The 20,088-nt window shown below is 36.9% G+C and overlaps 3 protein-coding genes across 12 annotated transcripts; all 3 read left to right on the forward strand.

Annotated features, from left to right (window-relative positions):
• Positions 1 to 384: 384 nt before the first annotated feature.
• Positions 385 to 4,259, forward strand: LOC140783676 (uncharacterized). Its single transcript, XM_073130630.1, has 5 exons — positions 385 to 793; positions 1,388 to 1,437; positions 1,815 to 1,892; positions 2,561 to 3,140; positions 3,467 to 4,259. Exons 1-5 carry the CDS (start codon positions 653 to 655, stop codon positions 4,004 to 4,006), a joined length of 1,389 nt encoding a protein of 462 aa, XP_072986731.1. The 5' UTR covers positions 385 to 652; the 3' UTR covers positions 4,007 to 4,259.
• A 271-nt stretch (positions 4,260 to 4,530) lies between these two features.
• Positions 4,531 to 12,539, forward strand: LOC140783677 (uncharacterized). Of its 10 annotated transcripts, none has more exons than XM_073130631.1 (17): positions 4,541 to 4,729; positions 4,816 to 4,935; positions 5,439 to 5,539; positions 5,636 to 5,755; positions 5,835 to 5,867; positions 6,155 to 6,265; positions 6,384 to 6,467; positions 6,534 to 6,652; positions 6,812 to 6,913; positions 7,422 to 7,538; positions 7,628 to 7,732; positions 8,070 to 8,136; positions 9,755 to 9,808; positions 11,017 to 11,106; positions 11,794 to 11,865; positions 11,949 to 11,984; positions 12,252 to 12,539. In XM_073130631.1, exons 4-17 carry the CDS (start codon positions 5,666 to 5,668, stop codon positions 12,375 to 12,377), a joined length of 1,206 nt encoding a protein of 401 aa, XP_072986732.1. In that variant the 5' UTR covers positions 4,541 to 4,729; positions 4,816 to 4,935; positions 5,439 to 5,539; positions 5,636 to 5,665; the 3' UTR covers positions 12,378 to 12,539. The 10 variants fall into 10 exon arrangements, with proteins under 10 accessions (XP_072986741.1, XP_072986732.1, XP_072986737.1 ...); XM_073130636.1 differs by having other exon boundaries at positions 5,439 to 5,534; XM_073130640.1 differs by lacking the exon at positions 4,816 to 4,935 and having other exon boundaries at positions 4,531 to 4,729.
• A 138-nt stretch (positions 12,540 to 12,677) lies between these two features.
• Positions 12,678 to 20,015, forward strand: LOC140783678 (secretory carrier-associated membrane protein 2-like). The gene is made up of 12 exons (XM_073130642.1): positions 12,678 to 13,391; positions 14,534 to 14,650; positions 14,968 to 15,030; positions 15,232 to 15,265; positions 15,902 to 16,024; positions 17,055 to 17,117; positions 17,226 to 17,319; positions 17,413 to 17,458; positions 17,574 to 17,641; positions 18,550 to 18,598; positions 19,135 to 19,200; positions 19,659 to 20,015. Exons 1-12 carry the CDS (start codon positions 13,329 to 13,331, stop codon positions 19,743 to 19,745), a joined length of 873 nt encoding a protein of 290 aa, XP_072986743.1. The 5' UTR covers positions 12,678 to 13,328; the 3' UTR covers positions 19,746 to 20,015.
• The last annotated feature ends 73 nt before the right edge of the window (positions 20,016 to 20,088 follow it).

The following is a 20,088-nucleotide window of genomic DNA, read 5'->3' on the forward strand; positions in this document are numbered from 1 at the left end:
ATTAATTTGCTGTTGTCGTGTACGTTCGGTTCATGCAGCTTCGGATTCTTTGATTTTTCGATAATTAGGAGGTCTCCAGTCCTCTATCGAAAAACAAAGCAAAGTTATAACGTTTTGAATAATCCTAAGCGGCTTAACTCTTATCGGATTCTCCTATTCCTCCTATTCCTATATAATAATATAATACAGCACTGCAGTCTGCAGATCACTATTTGCCCAAACACGTACGAAATGGTCATGGTTTGGACACCAGCCAAAGTAAAGGAGGTAAGCGTTAAATGCGGTGACCAGATTCTCCATCCAAGCACGTCAACGTTCGTTCTAATTTTTACAAAAACGACCCCAACTCCATTTTTTTTTAAAAATGGAAGAAAAAAAAAAGGAAGAAGCAAAAGATAAGAATAAAAACAAAACCAGAAAAGAAGACGGAGGAAAACCAATTAGCACTTGTACCAATACCACCATCATATGCTCTTTTCTATTCGTGAACCGCCTTAATTTCCTTCCCCCCCTTCCCCTCCAAAAATAGAAAAAAAAAATATTACCACCGAATCCGCCGTCGCCTCATCTCCTCCTTCCTGATAGCCCTAGATCCCTTTCTGGTCTTAGGGACACGTGGATACGGGTCGCGGGGTTGGGAGAACAGACGGCTATGATGGCGGTGGCGACATGGGGGACGTGGGAGGAGCTGGTCCTCGGAGGCGCCGTCCTCCGCCACGGCGCCGATGATTGGGACGCGGTCGCCGCCGAGCTCCGCGCTCGAACCCCCTTCCCCACCGTCTTCTCTCCTCAGGTATCCGATCAAGTGCTCTTTCTCCCCCCAAATTTTTTGTCGTTTTTATTCTTCTGTGTATGCATGGAAATCATCCTCTTGTTTCTCAATTTTTTTCAGAAACTTGGAAATAATTTTACTGTGATGATAAACGTTTATCATTTTCTAGTAAACAAATTCGTTTCTTCTTGACTTTGTGTCCTTTTTTTAAAATCTTTTTTCGTTTTTACCGGAGTGTTTTTTTATTTTTATTGTTTGGGACGACATGTAATATATATATATAAAAATGTGGACAGCTATAGAATGATGTGAAGGTATTGAAGGGTATTTTGGTCCTTTGGGGAAATGGTTTGCCTTTCTGGAAAGCGTGGTTCCTACGGGGATTGTAATTGTTGGACTCTAAAATGACCTGGGGTTGGGGTGTTGACCTCATCGTGGTCAGGGGTTTTTGAGTGTTTTTGGAATCGTTGGGGGGCTTCCTTGCAAAAAGGAAAATATGGGAGGATGTACAGCATCGTCCGTCGTTCGTGTTGTCGTGTAACTGTAATACATGTACCATTGATGGCAGTTGAACGCCTCTGATTCGCTTGAAACGGCTATGTTCTTTGGTTGCAGGAGTGCGAAGCCAAGTACGCAGAATTGCAGGAGCGTTACTCCGGATGCGAGTAAGTGTATATAAAAAAGATGTATATACACAAAGATTACTGAATCCTTGTTGTTATCCAAACATAGGTATGATCTCTATAAAATTACCGAATATTTATTTTTAGGTACGCTAAAGCCCAGAAACTTAGTAAGCCTTTAGAAACGTCACAATTTCTCGTGGATGTTTAATAGCATCCTATATCTTCATTGATCTTTCTTACCTCTTTTATTGTGCCATTTCTTTTCAAGTAACAGATGCTGTCGTCCCTCCTCACTATACCGCATGTACTTCTTAAATCAGAAAATTTACCTCCTCCACTAATGATTTAATATACATCTATTTTTTTCCCCCAGTGATGTTTTTAATTATGTTTCTTGTACTACCTGTCATTTTCAGAGCTTGGTTTGAAGAGCTTCGAAAACGACGAGTTAACGAGCTGAAAAGAGAGCTGGAAAAGTCAGAAAATTCTATCGGGTTAGTATTGGGATTGGAATCTATTACTGATCGTACATCTCTGTCTTGTGAGCTTAGGTCTTGCATATGTTTATCGCCCATTGCCATACCTCATTATAATATCTTCCATTATTCATTCTCTTGGTGGATCAGCTATGTGAAAGTTTAGTTCATAATATGATCGTCTTATCTTAAAGCATGTGCCGATGAACCCAAGAGAAGAAAAACAACTTCTTTTATTTTAGATGGTGTACTATTTCTTGCATGTTTTGCGTTGCAGTTCACATGAATGATGCTATTCTCATAAAGTGATGTCATGGAAGAGACCAGAACTTAAAAAATTTAGAGGAATATATATCTCAACATAAGAAATGCATAGAAATTCTTCTTCTTGTTGTTTTAACATTTCTTTTTTATATAGGCAGCGAACTGCTCAGAAGGTGGTATTTTAGTGGAGACCTGTGTCTTATTAACTTATATTGAACTAGTCATTTGTTCTAAATTGTATCACTATTTCTTTTCTGTTTTTTTAAACTTTATAGCTGATATCTAGGCAATTATATTTGCACCAAAAGGTTTTCACTTGGAATTTGTCCTACAATAGCTTTACATTTTGCATACAAGAGCTGCAGCAAACCAGACAAGTGTATATAACACAAGCTGATGAAGTTTCCTCTCTCCCTTTTCAGCTCCTTGCAATCGAAGCTTGAAACCCTCAGTGCTGAGAGACAGAATGAGGATAATTTTGACTATGACACCAGCCGGACCAATTCACCCTCACCTAATGAAAATACTGGTTGCTTTGATGCATCCGGTAAAGATCTATCAAAAGAGGGATCATCTGCTGGCAGTTTCACCCACGAAACAGGCAGAAATTGGTTGCCACAGTGTCAGAACTTGGAATCTGCATCTGTTCAAGAGAATGATTCCAAGATGGAGCAATCCATGGACACTGAGAAGGAAAAGGCTGTAAGTACAAAATTGGAGAATGGGCATTGCACCTTTAAAAAGAAAAGGGGAAAGCGGAAGAGAAGGGGATGTATGATAGTCAATGAAGGGAGTCGGGGTGATAGTGAGACAGTGAATTCTGCTGCATGCATAGAGAGAGAAGAATCATCTGAAGCTTGTAAGCAGGGCTTTAGCCATCCGCATGAGGAATCTCGTGTATCCATGAGAGCCGAAAGCACTAATGTGGATCTATCAGCGATTTTGAAATCATTAATGGAGCACAAAGATTGTTCAGTTTTCCAACGCCGACTAGATGGCCAGGTACAGCTGCTCAATGCCTATTATGGTTTTTCTAATGCACAAAGATTTGTTAAGGTTGGGATTAGCTAAGTGTGATCAATAATAAAATTAAATATATATGCATATTATGTGTAAGCTTTTTAAAGATCAAGATATTAGACGGGGTTGCATCATCAAATTAGCCAGGCTTCTATCTAGGAAGTGGGTATTTGGAGTAAACGGAATGCCTATCAGTTTTTTATTGTATTTTTCCATTCCATCTTGTTACCTGCAACTGAAATTTCACTGTAAAACTAAATTCATAATAAAGATCCTTGATTTCATTTTCTCTTTTCTTTCTTGAGCAGAAGAGAGCCAAGTACAAGAAGATGATTCGCCAGCATATGGACTTTCAGATCATAAGCTCGAAGATTGGTCATGGTTCAGCCTCTTCTGCCAAGGAACTGCTAAGAGACTTGCTCCTACTTGCGAATAATGCCCTCGTCTTCTATCCGAAGAACTCGACCGAGCACAAGTCAGCTCTGACCCTCAGAGATCTTGCATGCAAAGCACTAAGGCAGAGTTCTCAATGCCCCTCCGAGAGCTCTGACAATTGTGTCATTGCAAATGTTGCTCTTACATGCAAATCCAAGAACAATGAGAGCATGCGTCCATGCAATCGCGGAACTGTCGGCAATGAGGTTTGTGCCAGCGTAGGTGGTGATGATGGAGATCCAATGCTGGAGAATGCGGAGAAAGGATCTCATTTTGATTCGCCAGTTGGATCTCTAGCTAAGAAGAGAGGTGAACCTCCTACTAAGAGGAGAGGTGTCGGGCGGCCAGCCAAGGGCGGAAGAACAGCGCAGGATAGTCCGAACAAGGGAAGAAAGAGGTCTCGAAAAAGATGATATTACTGCAGTGTTCGTTTCCCATTTTAATTTTCTTTTCTTCTGCCCCCCTCCCTCCCCGTGGGGTTTTCTTGTATAGCAGAAGCTTCATAGGGTCTGTACTTTGTAGTTTTACTTTGCCTGCAGGTCTCAGTTGGGAAGAAGGAACTGATGTACTCCTGTTGATGTTTTTCAAAGAAAAAGAAAACTAACCAAAGAATTTATTCGGGAGATAGCAATAGCAATAAAGCATGCATGTCTTTCAAGTTTTTTAGGTGAGGCAATTTTTGGTTGCATAGTGTTGCGGATTAATTCTTCCCTCGACTTTGTACGTAATTTTGAGTTTGATTTGGGCTCAGGTTCCGATCCAGCAGTATACGGCCCACAATACCAGACCATACGTTTTTTTTAAACCTCTTTTTATTTTTATTTTTTGACAAAAAAAAAGAAAAGAAAAGAAAAGAAAATGTGGGTTCCACAGTTTGCATGAAAAGAAACAAACGACAAAAGCGGTTTAAAACCCAAAGGGCCAAAGAACGCCACCCGTCCCGCCTCGAGCTCATGCAACTCACTCTCTCCTCCTCCCCTTCCCCGCTATTATTTCTCCACCTCTCTCTCTCTCTCTCTCTCTCTCTCCCCGTAGATCTGTTTTTCTACTTCTCTCTCTCTCTCTCTCCGATCGGAGATCACAAAGAACGCCGGGTTGGTCGTAACTTCTCGGATTTCCCCGTCTTTCTTGTCTAGGTTAAACTTCTCTTTTCTTCCTTTTTCATGTCTTATACCCATTTTTAGCTGTCTCTCTTGTGGTAATTTGTTTGTTATGTACATAGATTCTTCTCCGAACCTCTTAAAATCTTAGTACGGTTCGATCTTTCGATCCACTTCTGTGTCGTCGAAAAGAAAATTTCCAATTGGACTTGCTTTTTACATAGTACGCGCTCTTTTTAAAAGTACGTCTTCTGTTCCTTGATCTTACCATTTTCTTATGGATTATGTAATGTTTCCACCTTGACTGATGCATTGCTAGGTAAAATAGTTCGGGTCCGCCGGATTTCTAAGTTTTCCTTTTTTGTGGTTCCTTGTAAGGGAAGCAGAGGTTGGCAAGGGTAGCAGATTAATTGTAAAAGTCCTCCACTGCAAGTAGATGCTGGAGTTGCATATCAAATCTCTTTGTTTTCAGAAGGATGTTTATGGAATTTGAGGGTTTTGTGTCCTAAAAGTAAAACTTTGGCTAGAGTTCCTTTGTCATTACTTAGTGCAACGAACAGCTTGTACTTTTCTCCCTTTTAGTTTGGTTACAGTTCTTACTTACATCTATTTTCTGTTTTGATTGATCTTCTAGTATATAGTGCAACTGCCGACAAAGTTCTACTACTTATCCCTGTTTTACATCATTCTGTTTCTTTGTCAACTACTTATCTTTGCCTGATCAGACATTTCTTTGTTTAAATAGTTGCAGAATCTCATGGATTTGGCCATACTTCTGCGTTCTATTATTGTTGTGCAATTGTAATACCTTTCAGGAAGAACAATAGGGTACCCTCATGGGGTAAGGTCAGTTTTTATGTATTCTTTGAACACGACCCCTTGTTGACTTCCTTTAAATTTGAAAAAGTATGCGTCCATTGATACTGAACATTTATGCAGCAGAACAATGAATGCAAGGAGTGCTTCTCGACGATGAAACTACAGTTATATTTGGTATTATTGTGCATGGTCATGCTATTAGTAGTCTATAGGATGACAGACGATCAATATCAACAAGCTGAAGTATGTTTTCCTTGATGGCTTCTCATGATTTACCTTCTTAGTTTCTGAGATTGATGATTATATTCTTTAATAATTGCAGTTGGAGGAAACTCTCCATCCATTTGAAACAACGGTACTAAAAATTAACTTCTACATTTGTTGCAAGACCAGACTCCAACTCTTCTGTCTTGGTCTATTTATTTTAGATTTCCAAGCCACTTCTTCGTCATGTTCATATTTATTTCCATAAATTTCTCAGTGTTCTTAGTAACTTGGTTATATCTTGTATTAATCTTCTGGTTTTGACTTCTCTATAAATATCTTCATTTTAATCAATCTGCATATATGTGAGACATGCTTTACATTTTCGGAGCAGTCATAAACTCATAGTTCCTAAAATCTATTTCCTTACATTCTCAGGATTATGTTTCGACTAATAGCAGGATTGGTTATTTACCTCATGGTATTGTGCATTCGATGTCTGACTTGGAACTTAAGCCCCTGTGGCTTATGAAAAATACAAAACTGGAGGTTAGTACGTGTTCCTAAGGTTTTGTCATGTTTCATCTAATGTGCTTTTATTTTATTTTATTTTATTGATAGAACATCTAATGTGCTGAAACCCCTGTTTGGCACTCTAAATTTGTAGGAGAATAACTCAGGTCATCAGAACTTACTCGCCATAGCTGTTGGGATAAAGCAGAAGAAAAGTGTCGATGCAATTATTAAAAAAGTAATCACAGTGTTGTACTTGTATATTTTTTATGTCGAATTGGTTTTCTAATTTTTGCCTATTCAGTTTCTTCCGGAGAATTTCACAGCTATTCTGTTCCACTATGATGGCAATGTAAATGGGTGGCATGATTTCGCATGGAGTAAGAGGGTGATTCATATAGCTGCTTATAATCAGACAAAATGGTGAGGTTCTAGTGTTCTAAAGTAATAATATTTATGAAAGTTGTAAATTATTTATATATACATAAGTTAGTGTTTCCTCTCCTTTTACAGTACTGTGCATTGCTAAACATTTCAATGCCCTGCTTCATGAGCTAACATGATTTGGCAGCTAATCTCCAGGTGGTTTGCAAAACGATTCCTACATCCAGATGTTGTCTCCATATATGGTTATATATTCATATGGGATGAAGATTTGGGGGTAGCGAGTTTTCATCCAGGAAGGTATCTGTTTGAGATGAATCAGAAATGATATTGAAATTGTATTATCCATAGTAGGAAAAAGTAATTGCTGAAAGCTGATCATAGTTAATATGATTTTGTTATACTGAAGCATGAGTAAAAATGCATTAGAAAGGTGGGAGGTCTAAGGAGACAGGTCTGATGTATCTCTTTCCTTCCTGATTAGCCTTCCTTTAAATTAGTATGTAGGAAACCAGGAATCTTATTTATTGGAATAAGAATGAGGTTTGGGATGTGGCACTGTGAATGAGTGAATATGTCCACTTTAGGTGGATCTACATGATATTTACTACTTAGAGATGACTGATCTGGCTATCATACTACTTACATTAGGAGCTAAAACCAGAAGTTGCTCATATGTGGCATGCCTAGAGATGCAACATGTTTAGGAGGGGGGCATCCAAACTTCAGAATCCATCAAGAAGGAGGTGCTAAGTAAGATTATGCTCTGTATAGTTTGCTTTGGTTCATCAGATGGTTTTTCTTGTAGGTACTTGAAAATTGTTAAATCAGAAGGGTTAGAGATATCTCAGCCAGCACTGGATCCATATATATCTGAAATACATCATAGGATAACTGTTCGCAGGAAAAGAGGGAAGGTGCACAGGTAACTAGGATCCTTTTCTTATTTCTTTGTTCCGGACCAGGCAGCATAACTTGCCCGATGACTGATGAAAATTCACCATCTCTTAACAGAAGAGTTTATGATTCTTCGGGCAGTGGAGACTGTACACGCTCCAGTGAAGGACCACCATGCACTGGGTACTTATATGATTCACTTAGCAAGCTGTGTGAGTCAAAGTATGGAGAATAGAAATTCCTGTGTCTTTTCTTTTACAATAGTTGCAAAATAGCTGGCTGGAAGCCTGTTTATCAAAATGGGCATGAGGTATGCCATATTGAACCAAGCGGATGCATAAAATCTCTTAATGATCCAGACTATTTAGTGTGTTAGGTCTGTACATACTGGGTTTACCATGTGCTTAAAAAATTCATTGTGTTTCAGTAACTTAAACTCATCAAGCTACATTGCGTTTCTGACGTTCTGTTTCCTTATAAATTCTAAAATGTGTGAAGAACTTAAGATTATTAGCCTGAATGCCTGATTCATCTCTCTAACTTTAATATTGGTGCACAGATGGGTGGAGGGCATGGCACCAGTATTTTCAAGGTCAGCCTGGTCTTGTGCTTGGCATCTTATTCAGGTACAAGTATCTTTTTGATATGCCTAGAAGCTAGGATGGCATAAATTACTTTATGTTGGAGTTGATCACTTGAAGTTCCTAACTCCAACTCATGCAAATGATCAATTCCAAAAGATTATAATGGAATTGAAATGTATGCATAACTGATCATTTTCTTCATCTTTGTACTTGAAGTAGATTTTGTTTTTGGAAGTTGACAACTTGGCATCCCTTCATAGAACTTTGGGTAGAATGCAAGTATGTCTAACTCACTTTTCCAGTAGGTATTAGTATTATGCCAAACAAGTAAAAGAAATCTCATATTATAAGTAAGATTGATCTCCATATGCTCAGAATTACAGAAATAAATGGAGATACTGGAGTAATGAAGAGAGATTAACTAGAGGGAGATGGACTGTTTTTTATTATGGATAATTCTATCTTGGAGCCTTTGCCTTATCCTAAATCAGTGTCCTAGTAAATTGTGGCTCATATATCTGCAAATGTTGCTTGCGTATCGTTACAACTTACATGTTTTTTTACTTTGGCACTACTAAAGGTATGACATACATTATTGATCCATTACCTAACAGCTTAAGCTTTTTGGTTATTGGTTACCTAATATGGTATCGGGGCCTGATTTCTAGAGGTCTAGAGTTCACAGCTGAAGTAGCCACCTTAAATCTATATCTTCTATTATCTATTCTTGTGCAATATGGAGGCTCACACATTTCATCTGCCCACAAACAGTGTAAGGAGCTACATGTGAGGCGGTATGTTAAAAGTATGATATATATCATAGGAGCATTCTTTTGAAAAGGCCACTCTTTTACATGAGTGACCTACTTATAACCTAGCACATTGCAGCTAGATACAAGTGCATTTGAATAGATGAATAGATAGCAAAACACTTAAAAGTTTTTGTATTCCATGTTTCTACATAATATTATGTTTCATCATTGCATAGTTAGTTTCATTAGTTTGTCTAAATTTTTTTTTAAAGAAAGTTTGTCTAAAGCTCAAATATAATCTTTGATATGTTACAGTATTTTAATGTAAACTTATTTTGTTCCAGAGTTACTTTTGTGCCTTTCGTTTCTTTTCTTGGCTCTTTTATGTTTCTTGCATTGTCTTGCAAAAGTAACAAGTTAAAAAAGACTTATATAATATAGAGATTCTGGATTATTTTATCCATCAAATATATGGTAGTGGAATGATTTATGAACAACTAAAATATTGAAAAATGCTACTCAACAGTGTATTTGAAAGAAGTTTGGACCATATTAGTCAATTTTAACCTAAAATTGTTTGCTTGTCTGATCCTAAGTAGAAGAAGTGGCCTGAAATGAGGAATGTTGAAAGTTCAGATCCAAGAATTATCTGGATTCCTGTACTATTGTTTGGTAAGGATCAAAACTATTTTTGATCTCAAACATTGACATGAGCGTGCAACATATAGCTTTTAGTGGTAATCTGGATTATCAAGCCCTAAGTAATTTAGATATTGGCTTACAAAACCATCTATTGGAATTTTATGTTAACATGAACAAATAAATGCATGACAGATTTTACTTCAATAGCTTTTAGACTAATTACTTAACATAGCATCTAAATGTAGCTTTCTATTTCGATTTAACAGAATGATCTGATCCATGGATGGGGCATGGATATGAAACTTGGTTATTGTGCTCAGGTTTGTCTCCTCTCCTTTCCTTTTTCTTCTTTATAGTGTTTTCAATTACTGAATTTCTTTTGGTGGATTTAATAATTTGATCTTTCAGTTAAGTACTTGAAGGAAGCAGAATATATTCTGTCTCAGTGTGCTGATAGATTCATCTACATAAGCCATTTACTGTTTTCATTAGATGCTATTCCAAGATAGTATAGGGCAATTTTGAAATTCTTGCATGACACTAGGTGTAGTTTTCCGAAAATCTTCTTTCATTGTTCATATCCCTAGGATTAAGTACTCGCTTGCTACTAAAACAAGATATGTATGTTTAAACCTTACCAAGCTTGAAAAGTAAATTTTTGAGAAGCACTGTAGAAACAACTTAAGGAAAATTAATAGCCAAGTAGGAACTTAAAATAGATGATCTGGATTCATGTCTTATTAGTGGTTTCCAGAAGACGGAACTAAATTTCCAGATTTTTTTTATTAGTTCAATGCTAGTTAACTGAAATCACTACTTCCTGGTCTCCCTATGTGATTTCCAGTGAACGTATCCAAAAAATCTTAAGTCTAAGTTTCACTCAGCTTATCCTCTATTGGTGCTACCTATAACTCATTTTGGGTGCAATCATCTCTTGTTCTGACTTCTCTAGTAATCCCACATTCCTACTCCCAACACGTCATCTGATGACAATCAATTCCTACCTATTTATTTTCTGATTAACTAACACTTTAATTCATAAAGCATGACTAATCTTATAGTCATCCTATGAAATTTTCTTCCTAGTTTAAGGTGCATATGATTGATCAGACAACATAATCATCTTTCTACAAGATAGTGCAATATTTGTATGAGATTCAAAGTGGTAAGCAATACTCATACTTCAATACCAATTCTGTTTTCTCATCTCATTTTTTTTTATTATATCATTTCTTTTTCAACCAAACAAGCAGTTTTGTGCAGCCCTTTGAACAGTTGTACAAAATGTGGACCCAGAAATATAAATTGGTTGTCCATGATGCTTTATATTCATAAACAGCAAATGAGAGGCATTAATATTTAAAATTTATGTTTCTTGTCTTCTTTGATAATTAACTTAAAACAGAATCTCAGGGATTGTGATATTGAAAATACTCCCCTCAGATTCTCCCTTGCCTATGCAACACCTTTTGATCCTCGGGAAAGCACCATGTGTTCATATTCAACATATTCTGCCATGGTTTTGTAGGGTGACCGAACAAAGAAGGTTGGAGTAGTGGATAGTGAATTTATTGTTCATCAAGGAGTACAGACCTTGGGAGGGCCTTCTGCAGAAAAGGTCAGTTATTTTGACTTGTCTTGTCTTGTCTTCTTCATCATCAAACCAATGCATGGCTTTCTATCTTGGATACTTGAAGACCACACTTGTTATCGGAAGCACATCAGTGAAGTGGAAGATAAGAAGAAAATCAATGGTTCAGCTCTTTAAAAAGGAGAATTAAAGCAATTCAGACAAGATACGCGACAATGGCATATATAGAAAAATTTAATGGTAAATTTGCTTGCATACATCTATGGAAGTTAGCTGAAAGACTGACTCCCTTAACAGTTTCTCAGACAAGGTTTTAAGGGCAAGACTGACTACACGGTACTCTCCACATGGTGTGAGGGTTGCATATGAGTATGATATGAATATGATCTCTAGGAAGTCAAACTAGAAGCACAGAATTTGGTGCAAGGGTCCATTTTGAGAAAGCATAATGTCTTAAAATGCAAATATTCTTGTGAGTAGTAATAGAACTATAGAAGTTGTTTTTCCCACCATTGAGTTATTTTAGTAACGGATAGTGAAATTACTATGTAATATTATAAATACGTTGCCATATATTTCCTTATGCATGCATTGAGTTATTTCAGTAACTGATAGTGAACTTACTATGTAATATTATAAATATGTTGCCATACATTTCCTTTTGCATGGTTGAGATTTACTTGAAAGGTTCATATAATTTGCTACTCTGCTCAGAACCAAAATCAGAAAGGCATTCGGCGGTCTCCTCCAAGATCTAAGCAAGTGCTTCGTAAGGATGTCTTCCAGGTATGGCAGTAAAAGAACATCTTTCTCCAATACATGTTTATCGTGATGTGCATAAGATCTCATAATTTCTTCTTCTGATTCAGAGTCGAGGAAGGGCAATATCTGATGCACGAATTGAGGTGAGAATACAAAATAGCTCTCAAACTTATGTATTCTCTGTCATGCCCTTAGAGCTGGGCATGTGCCAATCTCGCATTCATATGCAGCAGGGTGGACTCTGGTACTATAAATGATTTTGGTATCTATTATTGTCGCAAGAACTTTGTAGCTAGAATTGCACAATTTCCTCGGAGGATAGTCTAGATGTGCATAAGTCTAATAGAACATAAATGTCATGTCATATTGGTAGTTAGCTGCACCTCTCCTTATCTTACGTGGCCTGGCAGATTAGGAGACAAGCAAGACTGGAGCTTCAAAGTTTCCAGGAACGGTGGAACAAGGCTACCAGAGAAGACGAGGGCTGGGTCGATCCTTTTCATCGATTTAGAAGAATCCAGAAGCAAAACCTCTAGTGCCCACATTTTCTCAAGTGCCTGCTGTTATATATATTGATAAAATGTTGCAAGGCATAGCAATCTTTTTATTCTTGGTTATTTTTATTTATTTATTTATTTGTTATAAGAGTACCCATTTGTTACTTTTAAGTATTTGTTATTTCCGAGGTTGGCCATAAAGCATGTAGAATAAGTCTCAGGTTTCGATCCTTGCAGGCGACTAATTGGTTCTTCATTCCCTGCTGCATGCTTTTGCGGGGCTCATTGATTGAAAGCTATTTATTTTGTTTCATTTAGCTTTAAAATAACAGGGATTGTTTCGCGGAGGGCAATAAGAATAGATGCAAATCAATTAAGGAGGGGTGGTCAAGGTCTTTGTTCAAAAGAAGAATACTCTCTTGCTTGGAGAGCCACAAATAATACGACCCAGGAAGCTTCCGCCTTCACTTTTCAACGGTTTGCCCAGAGAAGTTCATTGGGAACTAGTAGTCAATTCTTGAATTGCAACCTTCTTCTAGATGCACACTAGAAGTTAGAGCTGACACGAAATATGCAAATGTAACCTCAAAGTCAGATATTATAATGATAATCCAGGGTTCACTAAGAGGAAGTTTTGATATGATTTTATAAAAACTAAATTATGGTCAGATAATAAATAGTGGAAATGGAGGGTGTCAACTAGGGTGCTATTAAACGAGTGAAAATTTGAGGCAGTTGGTAGTTGTGTCCCTGCCACGCGCGAACAGCTCTGCTGGGATTTAGATTTAGAAGCCATCGTACGGCAAGAAAGGCGAGGACGGCATTTTGTTTCCCTGCAGAAGAAGCAAAATAAAAGTCGTCGTCCCAATTCTCCAATTCGCCAATCCCCTACCTTAAACCCCATCTCTCGTTCTCTCTTTCTCTCTACGTCGTAGGAGAAGAAGAAGAAGAACAAGAAGAACAAAAAGCAGGGGAGGTCACAGCAATTTCATGGCGGGCCGCTACGACAAAAACCCCTTCGATGAGGAGGAGGAGGAGGTCAATCCCTTCGCGGTGAGTACGACGTTCCCTCTACTTTTTGTTCTTGTCAATTTTATGATTAGAAGAGTTGGTTTAGGTTGGCTTGTTCAGTTGCTGGGTGGAATTTCGTGCGACTTTTGTTAATCTCGTGGTTCTTGAGAACCCTAGAGTTTTGTTTCAGTTGGATTAGACCAGATGCTATGGGCCTACTGAAAAAGATAAGTAGTAGGTCCGCTTTCATATGGATAGGTAGGACAGACAATGATTCATATCTTTGGCGCATTAAATTGTTCTCGATGGTATACGTTATTCTAAACCTAGCAATAATGTTGAGCCATTCTTATTATAGAGAAAAGACGAAGTAACTTCGTTACTGCATACTCTACGGGAAGGTTGCTACTTCGAGTAGCTGTTGAAACAACTGGAACTAATATTTTATCTGTTGGTTTGTTAGGGAACTCGATGGCAATATTGATCTATTTGGCTCAATATTGCATTAAAATTTAATTGTAATTGAATCTGAGCATTAAAGTAGTAATTGAGAGGAAATCTTCAAATCTTGTTTGGTAGGACATTATCAAATGAGTTACTTTTATATTGCCACTAGCAAGTTATATGGAGCTTTGATCTAGGCAAGATCACATCCCTTTTGTCAATATAGCTGCTATCATATTTTAATTCCTACTTCCATCCGAGTCATCTCCTTCCTTCCTCTTTTGATGTAGGACCTTGACCTTTCTTACCAAATTTAAATTGCTAAGGCCAGTTTCATCCACATATCTTTGAGAATTTTAATGTAATTTAGCGATATCGCAATATTGTAAGAGAAAGGGATTTTTTTTATAACCCAAATAAGACTACATGAAAACAGTAGTACAGTTCTGATAGGACAAAGATTTTAGTTTTTTCCTGTACTGTTTCTATGTTAGGACCCCTCAATTTAAAGTAAATCAGCTAGACAAGCAAATTATGGTGGAGGTGCATTCTACACAAGAGTAAGTTTATCCTTATTGACAGTAGAAACAAGTTCTTTAGCAGCTATGTGCTTCAACCAGAAAAATGCAAATCCTTTTTCTTTATATGCATATGCTTGTTGCTGATTTTTACCTCTTTTCTATATCATCCTTTTCTTGGCTTATTAATATCTAGTGGCTTTCATGTGTTCTAATATCCAGCACCCAGCAAGTGCTCCTGCTGTTTCTAATTCGCGGCTTTCACCTCTTCCTCCGGAACCTGCTGATTTCTACAATGACTATGGTGCCACAGTTGTTATTCCTCTTGATACGCCAGGGGTAGGTCATTGCTTGGAACCATTTATTACATATAGTATGGCAGTGAATATATGTTGGATCTTTAATGCCAGGGCAATAGCTTATCTTGGGCATAAGTTCTTTGTAAGTGTTTCAGATGGAACTCATAATTGTCATATCTTGCAAAGTTGGTGTGGCACTTCACTCACCCTTGATTACGTTTTGCTGCACTCATTTATGCACTGATTTTAGCATGCTTTTTCACATCATTTACATATTGTAATCTTATATATGGGTCCTTTATGTGAAATTGTTCTTTTGTTTCTCATTTGCTCTGTTCTGTTTATATTTATGTCTAGGACCTAAAGAAAAAGGAGAAAGAACTCCGAGCAAGGGAGGCTGAATTAAATAAGAGAGAAAAGGTATGTTTTATTGGAAGTGCTGATAAATGACATATGTTCGTGAAAACATTTGGCTTTAGGCCTCTTTATACATCATCTGATTTATACAGAAGTTCGTATGATGTTTACATGGTTTTATTATATACAGTTATTGTTAAAATTATGCTTGTCAGTTATCTGATCACTAATTATTCCTTTCATTTTACTGCATTTGCTATATAGGAGTTAAAACGGAGGGAAGAGGCTGCAGCCCGAGGTAGGATTCTTGGTTACTTATTTTCAGTGATACAGTTAGCACTATATTAGAAGAAACATACATGAGGAAGCTATGAAACTGGCTATGCTCTGTGGGTACAATTGTTGGCAATTTGTAAACTTGCCAGGAAATAAATGTGAAGCTAAGAAGAGGATTTTTGAAATGGATGTTTGGTGTAATTTAGAAATTAGAAAAATAATTTGTTGCATATGTAGCAAGTTGTAGGTGCCATCAGTTGAGAATTGGATGGCAGGGTTACATTTTATATGCAGATCGGATAGGTAGTATTTGGTGCACTAGAAGGATGATGAAGAAAGAAATGGATTGCAGGACTATAGCAGCAATAAAATAAATGGAAGCCCATGTTTTTTTTCTTTTTTTCTTCTTTTTGGTGGACTAACGAGTAGCCCTAAGATTGATCGAGGTCATTCCCTAGATAAGGCTGTAATAAGAAAATGGTTCTGTTAAGAAACCACGGACTCAAAGCCTCAAATCAAGGCATTATGAGCTTCCTGCTGTTCTCAAGAACAAGTTTATTCATTTGCTTGCCTTAGAAAATATAATTTTTAACCGCACGAAGGTAATTTAGTTTGATTTTCATAAAATTGAACTTTATGGTACGTGTTGCTTTTGCAGCTGGCATTGTTATAGAGGAGAAAAATTGGCCGCCTTTTTTTCCTATTATTCATCACGATATTGCAAATGAGATACCTGTCTACTCACAGAGATTGCAGTACTTAGCCTTCGCATCACTGTTAGGTATGCCTCAAGTCCTCTCATTGTTCTCATTTTAGCTTTTGTGCTTTGTGTTTTGATTAGAAAAACATGCTTAACTAGTAAAAAGCAATCAAATTCCTCATATTTGTTTGGCTATTTAATGAGTCTAATAGGTAAAAGATTGTAATCTTGTTAATATTTTTTGATTGCCTATCCTATTTCCTGTGAATTTGGCATTCTATAATTGCTTAATCTATTTCTGATTAATTTGTATTTGTTTTATTTCAACTTTAAATGTGAAAAGGCAGTAAGGGTTGCTGATATGGTATTCTAATACAGATTACTTCGGAGGTGATTTAATTAATCCCAACCACAAACCAAAAAAAAAAAAAAAAAAGAAGAAGAAGAATACTTGGGTATATCAATATCATATTGCCTTATACCAATCCTTTGGGGTAACCCCTCTTCATTGTCATCATGGTCTCTTGTTGTGTGCAGCTCAACCATGTATTTCTTTGTTTGATGCTGCAGATTGGGAGGTTATGGATATTTCACTATATTTTTTTAGAGAGGTATGGATATTGACTTGACTGAGGAGGTTTATGAGGTTCTTATTATATTTTTGTTAGATGGGATGCATGTAAAGCATGTTGAGAAGAAATCAGTTTTCTTGGTCAAGAACTGGTGATTTGTCCCAATAAATGAGCAGATAAATGATTCCCATCACATTGTGGAAGTTGCTTACTCATATGTTCCTTCGCTAAATTTTATCTGCTCGTGAGGGCAAGATATACCTGTTCAGCACAAAAATTGTGAATATTAGAAGCCTTGACAGCAAAAATTTTGAGCACTAAAACAAACCAAGGAAAATAAAGCTATTTTTTCGAAAATTAATTAAGATGACTTTCTGGTGTTGGGCTTTCTATAAATTTCATTCTGTGTTGTAAGCATGAGAATAATTTGGGATATGTTTAGAGGAGTATCCTTACTATGCATTTGGATGTCATGCTGGGATTCGTGTAAACTGAATATTATACTTCATGCAACATGTAATGTTTTTCAATCCATGCAGGGTTGGTTGCATGCCTCTTTTGGAACATGATAGCAGTTACAGCAGCTTGGATCAAGGGGGAAGGTATGTTTCAAGAGTTTGCCGGTGGGCCATATCTGAAAATTTTAGCTACTATATGCATCAAATGTATTCCTATTGGATGAAGCTGTATGGCATTTCATTACTTTTCAGGTGTAAAGATCTGGTTCCTTGCTGTTGTATACTTTATCGCTGGTTGCCCAGGGGCTTATTTTTTATGGTATCGGCCTCTCTATCGTGCCATGAGGTGATACACTTGTGCAATTCAAGCCCTAATAACTTGCTGACTCTTTGAATAGATACAATCTCACTCTACAATCTATTGTTACACATCTTGTAGGAATGAAAGTGCTTTAAAGTTTGGATGGTTCTTTCTGTTCTACTTGGTATGTTCTTAAATGTTTTACTATGAAAGAAAGGGTTCTCTGTTTTTCTTGTAGTGTTGTTTTAAGTCAAAGGTATGTGGTAGATATCTCACTTTTTTTTGTTACATTGTTGCAGCTCCACATTTGCTTCTGCATCTTTTCAGCTGTAGCTCCTCCTATAGTTTTCAAGGGAAAATCTCTGACGTAAGTAGTCTTTCCATTATAATAAATTCTTGAAAGATATAGGAGAAAATTTTCAAGTGGCATGCGTGGGAGGATTAGTTCTGAAGTTTGCATAATCTAGTGTTCAACTTTAAATGTTATCATTTTTGCCTTGGAATGGTCAACACTTATTTACAGATAAATAGAAGTACTGAAGTTACACTAGATAGTATTAATCTTAGTTTGGAAGGAGTTCAATTGCAAACTCTTGTACTGCATTGAGCTGGATGACAACCCTTTTGTGCCCGATGGAGTTACTCCTGCAGGTGCTATATTTCCGACATTTTTCCTTTAGATATTACTTGACTAATGGAGAGAAATACTTTGTCTCCTTACCTTTTGTCAAAGATAGTTTAGATGGTAAAACTCGCGACATTGCCAGAAGCATAACCGGGGAAAATTTTCTCTTGCTTTTATGATTTGTTTGCAGATAAAATTAAAAGGGTGAAATATATTTAACAATTCATCAAGTATTTTAAAAGCTTTAGCTATTAGATAATTATAGTTTTTATATTTTATATTCTAAGAACCTCTTTCATTTTTGGGATACATTTTGATAGGCTCAAGAAATGGTCTTAATTTAAATGGGGGATATTATATATTGAAATGACATATGAGTTTGATAGAATTTGAACTCAAGATCTTTGTTCTGATACTACAAGAATTCACTAGCTCTAAAAGCTTAAACTATTGGAGAACAATAATTTTTATATTTTATATTCTAACAATATCTATGCGTTTTTACTTTAAGCTCCCTTGAATGTTAAGACAATATGATATTTTTAATGTGGAAGGATGCATTTTTCCCTTGCAGCAGTATCATAATTTATTATGTAGAGAACTACCATTGTTTGCTAAACTCATTCTTCCTTTTTTTTCACTATTTGCAGAGGAATTTTGCCTGCAGTCGATGTTGTAGGTGATAGTGTTATAGTTGGGGTAAGTTTCCGTTACATGAACTGTGTTTAGATCTAGTAAATGTACATGGTAACTCTGTTTATCAGGATATGAAGTTATTGTGGGCTTCTACTGAAATAGCGTAAAAGAAAGACTTTATTAGCTGAGATTCTTAGGATAGAAATGAGAGTAGGTTCTAAAAAGATTCTAGTCGTTCTGATGTCAGCTACTCTGTAATGGCACTATGCGAACTTTTGAAGGTCTCTACTCTCTTGAAGAAGCTTCTTTAGCTGCAGAATTGATTTAGAGCCTGCTATACTGCATAACATGTCAGGCTGTCCAAATACCATATAAATGCACCTCAGCAGGCTTGATGATTTACTCAGATGAATGAAGTTTATACTTCAGTTAGTTTTGCCCTCTAAGTTTATCTAGCTTGAGTTACGAGTTGATTTAGCTTCATGTATCATGAAAAGGCTATAACTTTATTATGGTTCTGTACAGAGGAACCTTTGTCTCTGTAATACTTCTGTTTCTTTGATCCATTCATTGTTCTTACCTAATTCTGTGCTGTGCAGATCTTTTACTTCATTGGTTTTGGGTTCTTTTGCCTTGAGTCACTGCTCAGTATCTGGGTCATTCAGGTAGAATTTTGTGGTCTTATTGAAGCATAGAATAGATAATCTAATTTACTTGTCTTTCAGTAGTCTAAGTGTTGATTAACGTGGAAAAGCTTTAAGTGTAGTGTGGTTTATAATAAGTTATAAACTTCAAAATGTACTCATTTAGATTCGTTTACTCAGAAAAAGATGACTATTTTCCTTTGTTTATGTGGTTTTGGGAGGAGTTAACAATCATGTGGCGACATGGTGTTGACATCCTCAACCACTAGCTAATTGGGTTACAGACATTATTATTCGGTCATGACCTCAGTCGCATGACCTCAGGAACACCTGAACTATTATTGGTCAGAAATTTAGGGTGATCTATTTCCCCACAAGGCTTGATCAAGTTTAATTTTGTAAGGAGACTTTATTTCTTGCATCATATTCAATCTTTTGGACAGATCATCACTTCCAATTTTCTGCTGTGATGCATGCAGCAAATATATATGTACTTCCGGGGAAGTGGCAAAGCTGCGGAGATGAAGCGTGAGGCAGCACGTGGTGCTATGAGGGCAGCATTTTGATCCATTTGCACAACAGATTAAAGGGAAAGATCAGATGGATTCAGTTTGTCATTCCTATCATCCCCGAGTGTCTGAGAATATAAATGGATGATGGAGTTGAAGATATGTGTTGCACCTTTTGTAATTTTACGCAGTGTTGTACAGCTGTGGTGTTGAAGCTTTACTTCTTTGTGCCATTGTTGTTTTTACAGGAAAGGTTGGATGTAGTTTCCCCCTTCATACATCTATTAGGTTATCTTTTGCCAATATAATTGCTCTTTGATGTTGTAACGCTTGCTCTATTGTCGTCTTAACAGTGCATTTACTCGTTATGCTATCCTTTCCTATCACGTGATGCAGCTGA

The sequence above is a fragment of the Typha latifolia genome, chromosome 3 (assembly GCF_019914945.1).
Source record: "Typha latifolia isolate L0001 chromosome 3, TyphaL0001v2, whole genome shotgun sequence".
NCBI lineage: Eukaryota > Viridiplantae > Streptophyta > Magnoliopsida > Poales > Typhaceae > Typha > Typha latifolia.

Excerpts from the sequence above, each read along its gene's own strand:
- LOC140783676 (XM_073130630.1), top strand. The coding sequence starts at position 653 with ATGATGGCGGTGGCGACATGGGGGACGTGGGAGGAGCTGGTCCTCGGA. Across the intron at positions 794-1,387 it reads CCACCGTCTTCTCTCCTCAG|GAGTGCGAAGCCAAGTACGC; the intron begins GTATCCGATCAA and ends CTTTGGTTGCAG. Across the intron at positions 1,893-2,560 it reads AAGTCAGAAAATTCTATCGG|CTCCTTGCAATCGAAGCTTG; the intron begins GTTAGTATTGGG and ends CTCCCTTTTCAG.
- LOC140783677 (XM_073130640.1), top strand. The coding sequence starts at position 5,666 with ATGAAACTACAGTTATATTTGGTATTATTGTGCATGGTCATGCTATTA. Across the intron at positions 5,868-6,154 it reads TCCATCCATTTGAAACAACG|GATTATGTTTCGACTAATAG; the intron begins GTACTAAAAATT and ends TTACATTCTCAG. Across the intron at positions 9,809-11,016 it reads AACTTGGTTATTGTGCTCAG|GGTGACCGAACAAAGAAGGT; the intron begins GTTTGTCTCCTC and ends ATGGTTTTGTAG.
- LOC140783678 (XM_073130642.1), top strand. The coding sequence starts at position 13,329 with ATGGCGGGCCGCTACGACAAAAACCCCTTCGATGAGGAGGAGGAGGAG. Across the intron at positions 16,025-17,054 it reads AGCCTTCGCATCACTGTTAG|GGTTGGTTGCATGCCTCTTT; the intron begins GTATGCCTCAAG and ends CAATCCATGCAG. Across the intron at positions 19,201-19,658 it reads TCAGTATCTGGGTCATTCAG|CAAATATATATGTACTTCCG; the intron begins GTAGAATTTTGT and ends TGATGCATGCAG.